Source organism: Salmo salar, chromosome ssa13 (assembly GCF_905237065.1).
Source record: "Salmo salar chromosome ssa13, Ssal_v3.1, whole genome shotgun sequence".
NCBI lineage: Eukaryota > Metazoa > Chordata > Actinopteri > Salmoniformes > Salmonidae > Salmo > Salmo salar.
Genome location: NC_059454.1, coordinates 84764401 through 84770049, shown reverse-complemented (window position 1 = coordinate 84770049; position 5649 = coordinate 84764401). Strand labels below are relative to the sequence as shown.

At 45.1% G+C, this 5649-nt stretch overlaps 1 protein-coding gene across 1 annotated transcript; it reads left to right on the top strand.

The window, feature by feature from the left end:
• Positions 1-1445: 1445 nt before the first annotated feature.
• On the top strand, positions 1446-3407 carry LOC106568036 (potassium channel subfamily K member 13-like). Its single transcript, XM_014138040.2, has 3 exons — positions 1446-1785; positions 2392-2955; positions 3028-3407. Exons 1-3 carry the CDS (start codon positions 1446-1448, stop codon positions 3405-3407), a joined length of 1284 nt encoding a protein of 427 aa, XP_013993515.1.
• Positions 3408-5649: the final 2242 nt, after the last annotated feature.

The following is a 5649-nucleotide window of genomic DNA, read 5'->3' as shown; positions in this document are numbered from 1 at the left end:
CATGAACCAATGCCCCTCTAGTACCCCTCAGCCCTCATCCAAGATTAAAGGCAGACGGATAAACACAAAAGAGCAGTCAGAAAGAACAAATCCATCCCTCCCACACAAACTACAACAGAGAGGAGGCACACCGTGTACCTGAGACACTTGGTACTAAACCAAAGGAGAGAGGAGAACATGTGGTTGTCTGAAAATTAGACTCAGTTAATCACTTGGTAAAGCCTGATAAGAGTATAATCAATGAGCTGTGTGAACCACCTCAGAACACCTCTGAAGGTCTGATGTATTTGAATGCCACATTTGCAGTCAGATGTTGCATGGATAAATACCATGCAAATAAGAAGTTGCTGTGTTTTAATCAGTTTACAGCTCAAATCCAGTGTTTTAATCAGTTTAGAGACAGTATTTGCATATCAATAATATATTGAAGACCATCTGTTACTGTCTGCCCAGTGAGAGAGAATATTAGATTGAATGTTGATTACAGGTTGGAGGACATGAATAGGAAATCTTCTAAAATCAAGAAATGATTACACCAATCAAGGTTTGCTTGCAAACATGGGTTCTATTTGCTCTCTATCTCTCTCTTTCTCTTGCTCGCTCTCTCTCTCTCGCTCTCTTTCTTTCTCGCTCTCATCTCCATGGTCACTGATCATCAGATCCTTGGAAAAGCATGCTCAGTGCAGGTACCTTAAACCGCAGATCAAGTCTCACCATGGCCATGTGCAAAAACTGTTTGAATAAAGTGTGAAATTATCGGATTAATCAAGATCTCAAAAATCAGGTATGTTTTGCCTCTCTTTATTATTCAGATAATATGTGATATGAATTATCGAAAAGCCTTATGAGCAATTCATGTAAAAAAAATAAAACATGATGAGAGGTGTAGGTTTTAATGATGCTCTCTGATATTCAGGAAAAGTAAAGAGCTCTAGTGATTCATGATAGTTTGACTTTACAAGACAGATGTCAGTAAATGAAAATACACATTTTGAGAAAAGATCGGAAAAAGTATTTCTACTTGTTGATTGAAAACAATTCCAATACCAAGTTAATTACCCAGTAGTACTTGTATCTTGTTCACAGACCAGTTCAGGATTTCATAGTCATAAACTGTGACCATACAGTCAGGAGTCCTGAGTCCTCCATACAGATTCAGAACTCATAGAGGTGAATGACCAGTCAGGACATTACAACACATTGAGAGCACTCTGGATGGATCAACCATCAACATCCCTGGCATCGGGGGGCAGCTGTGTGTGTAGGTTCTCTGTGTGGGTACCCACTTTTTTTAGCATATTAGGGCATGTTAAGCTTGTATTTTTGTGTCTGTGCTGTAGTTTGGTGTGTGTGATGTATGTGTAGTGAGTGGGGTTAATAAGGCAGGCTCAGACAGGCAGTGTATGTTAGTGCGGTGTTGTATCTGTGCTGGGCTAGCTGCACTCATGGCTCGTAAACGGAGTGGAGGCTGCTGCCCCCGGCCGCCCCTCAATGAGGACAATGCCCGCTTCTGCCTGCTGGCAGGGCTTATCCTGCTCTACCTGCTGTGTGGGGCAGCTGTGTTCTCCGCCCTGGAGCGCCCCTCCGAGCTCCGTGCCCGCCGCCTCTGGGACCAGCAGCTGGCCAACTTCACCCTGAGTCACCAGGTAAGCCTGGGAGCCTTGCACACGCTACTGCGACAGTATGAAGAGGCCAATGGGGCTGGGATCAGAATGGACGCTCTTAGGCCCCGCTGGGACTTCTCTGGAGCCTTCTACTTTGTCAGCACGGTTGTGTCCACCATCGGTGAGTTGGACAGCTGCTCTCTGTGAGGGTCAGGGTATTTAAGATGCAAAAGTTATTTGCTGTCATGTAGATGCAAACTGAACACAACTGTCTCAACAGATACACAGTATAATGTAGAATATTTATTGAGTAGATGATGGGGATGACAAGAGAGAGGAGAGGAAGCTGGGATGGGATTAGATTGATGATCGGTGAGACTCCGAGGCACTAATTGTCAAATTAGTTCAATTTCAATGTACATCTGGGCATGTGAGGTAAATTTGCATTTCTGGGACTTTAGCTTTTTGTTATGTGATCACTACTCATGACTGAACATTGTTAATGTTTCCATCTCATCCCTTCTTTCTCTCAGCTCCTGTTTTCATGACTCATTCAGTCTCTCTTATTTTGAGTTTGTCAACATAAAGTGCCCAGTACTGTAAAATGATAATCCCTTACTCTAATATAAATTGCATTCATGGTATGAAATGAAAAGACCTATATCAATAGCCACTTCACATCCTTTATCATCTCGACATCTAGTGCTAAGTAAGAACAAATGTAAAGGCACTTATTTGACAAACAATTGGCACATTGACCCTTCTCTTTTGTACTCTTTCCCACCAGGCTTTGGTATGACCACCCCAGCTACCATCCCTGGTAAGATATTCCTGATCTTCTACGGCCTCATCGGCTGTGCCGCCACCATCCTCTTCTTCAACCTCTTCCTGGAGAGGATCATCACCATGCTGGCCTACATCATGCGCTGGTGCCATGAGCGGAGGATGAGTCGCTCAGGGGTGGGGCCTGTGTCTGGGGTCGGGGAGCCCCGCAGTGAGGAGGACAGTCTGGAGGGTTGGAAGCCCTCTGTCTACTACGTGATGCTGATCCTGGGAGTGGCGTCTGTGCTGATCGCCTGCAGTGCCTCCTCTCTGTACTGCTCCATGGAGGACTGGAGCTACATGGACTCCCTGTACTTCTGCTTTGTGGCCTTCAGCACTATCGGCTTCGGGGACCTGGTGAGTAGCCAGAGGGAGCGTTATGAGGCCCAGGATGCCTATCGCCTGGGCAACTGTCTCTTCATCCTCATGGGCGTGTGCTGCATCTACTCCCTGTTCAACGTTATCTCCATCATCATCAAACAGACTCTCAACTGGATCCTGACCCGGCTGGCTTGCCCAGGCCGGCGCTGTCCCTGCTCTTGCCCTAAGAGGGGCCTCTGCCGGCGGCTCTGCTGCCCCTGCTTCCCTAACAAACACGCAGGCTTGAGGCCTCCACCCGCACGGGTCCGCCAGCAGCGGCTCAAACGCAACGCTGTGCAGCCCACCCCGTCCCACCCCCCTGCGAGGCGACACCGCTACACAGACGCCTCGGTGGAAACAGTGTGTAACAGCGAGACGGACGCTGGGATGGGGGTGGACGGGGTCGCTGGAGGCCGTCGTCTCTCTGGGGAGATGATCTCGGTGAATGACTTCACAGCGTCCAATAAGGTGTCTCTGGCGCTGCTGCAGAAGCAGCTGTGTGAGACGGCTCACCAGGGCCCCCGTCAGAGCCACGTTCCTCGTCACAACGGCTTCTCTGGGGGGGTGGGCGCATTCGCCATCATGAACAACCGCCTGCAGGAGACCAGTGTGGACAGGTAATCACACCTGACCCCAGTCACACTAACTCACACAAATAAAGAACTGTTTTCTGAGGGTAATTGTAATATTACCGAATGGTAGACTGGATGCTGGATCCTCTTCTGTTATTCCTAGAAAAATAGTGACGTTTCATCCTCAGAATTAGCATTGTTTGTAGATCAAAGTACAGTAGTGAAACAGAACAGTTGGATGCTACAGCTGGACATACATATTTGCCAAATGTAAATATATTCACACATAAAACTCATTCGTTTTCAATGTAACTCATGTTGAGGGTAGCTAGGTTCTTAGTTCTAGACATGATGATAGCCCACAGCAGACCTCTACTCTGTCTGACAGCTTTTCAGAATGCCAGACATTCATGATGATCACTGACAATGGTCCCTCTAAACTGCACACTGGCGCACAGCTCCCCTCAGACAGCCGCACAGATAGAACTTCTCTCAACTTTCTAGAGTTTTCCCCTTCAGTTAACACTATCAACGTTTCGCTCTGCTGTGGGAATTGTGCTCGAATCAACGCAATATTAGCCACTTTCAATGTAACATTTCGAAACAAAATGAACTATGCAAAGCTAACTGTGCAAGAGATGTTATTGTAGGCAGCACGCATTGGAGTAGGATTCTGTTGCATTGACATGCACGACTCAGGCCCGTACTCTATGCAGGCCGGTGCGCCATAACCAATCAGAGCTGCAGTAGACATATTGGCTGCATGAGGGTCGTGAGTAGATGCACTTGTTTTGAGATAAAAGCGAGAGCTGTGTAGCCACCTGCGCACATTTGTTCATATTCTTTGCTAGTTTGTGAGTTATTAGCCGAGTTATAGTGAATTCCTAGTCAACAATTTGAGAGTGGTTTCTTCCTACAAGAGCACAAAATGTGTGCATTTCTAGCCATCTTTGAAAATCAAGTCAGGTAAAGAGCTTTTTTTTATGTCTTAAAGGGGCAGTGTTATATTTTGAGACGGTCTTGAATAAGCTAAATAGTCAATAGGCAGAGGGTAGCATAATTTGTCTGATTCTCTGTAATAATGGTATGGGGATAATAATGAATTTTATTTTGTAAAGTGGTTTCTTGCATCAAACAACACAACTGTTCAGTCACCTCCTTGTCTGAAGAACAAGTGGATAAACAGGTTAATGTCAAGCCCTGCATGTTTTTGTCAAAAATCTTATGGAATGTAGGCCTACGTTGAACACCACAAATTTGCTGCTACCTTAGGCTGAATGATAGAACAGCTATTTCCATGTTAAAACGTTATGGGATGCATTTTCCTCCATTGTTTTTGATGGTAGGCCACTCTGGTAGGCCTACATTATGAACAAATAGCCACAGTAGCCTACTTGGCTACTGTTAAAACTGTAACTCAAAGAAGTAAATGCACACCAGGAGTTGCACAGAATTTTCACAATGTTTAAGTTTGCGCTCAGCAGACCTGAAATTTGCTCAGTGACGAAAAAATTTGAGGGAACATTGATCACTGATCTCCTATTAATACACTGCTTGAATGTTCCCGTTTGGTTCAGTGGTGTGATGCGGTGGACAGATGCCTTTCATTTAAACAGCGTCTGTCTGGAGATGGGTTTGAAATGCTCAAGTGATTGGCTCAAATACAGTGCTGAATGCAATCAGGCTTTGTGCGGAGTATGGAGACGTGGAGGGCCTCTTGAGAAGACCCACTGATTTATGAGAGCTTTGCAGATGTGTCCTGAGCTCCACCACAACACAATGGATTTGTGTGAGGTGGTATCCGGGATCAGTGAACATAGAAATGTATCCATATTGTGTATATGCATCCTCGGTCACCTAATGTCTAGGGCTCTGGTAGAGAACCTGTTGAATATGTATCACAGTTGAATTGTGTTGCGTTAATTAGATAGAAAGCCCTCAGACACACAGTATGAGAGCTGTAAAAGGGAAAACAAAACCTCTTCATCTTAATCAAATATAGTCTAGCCCTGGGAAAGGTTTTTATGTCAATAAACGGTATGAGAGTGTGACATCCACAATAATCTGGAGTGAGTTCCGTTTTGCCAATATTCTGTGCTCATTTTAACAGTGCCTAACTGGTTCGGGCCCCTCATACCTATGCAAATATTTCCCTCAAGCATGACCTTGTTCATCCATATTTATCTCTTTACCATTTTCCTATACCATATTATCATTACCAGTGGTGTAAAGTACTTCATTAAGTCGTCTTTGGGGGATCTGTACATTACTATTCATATTTTTTACAACTT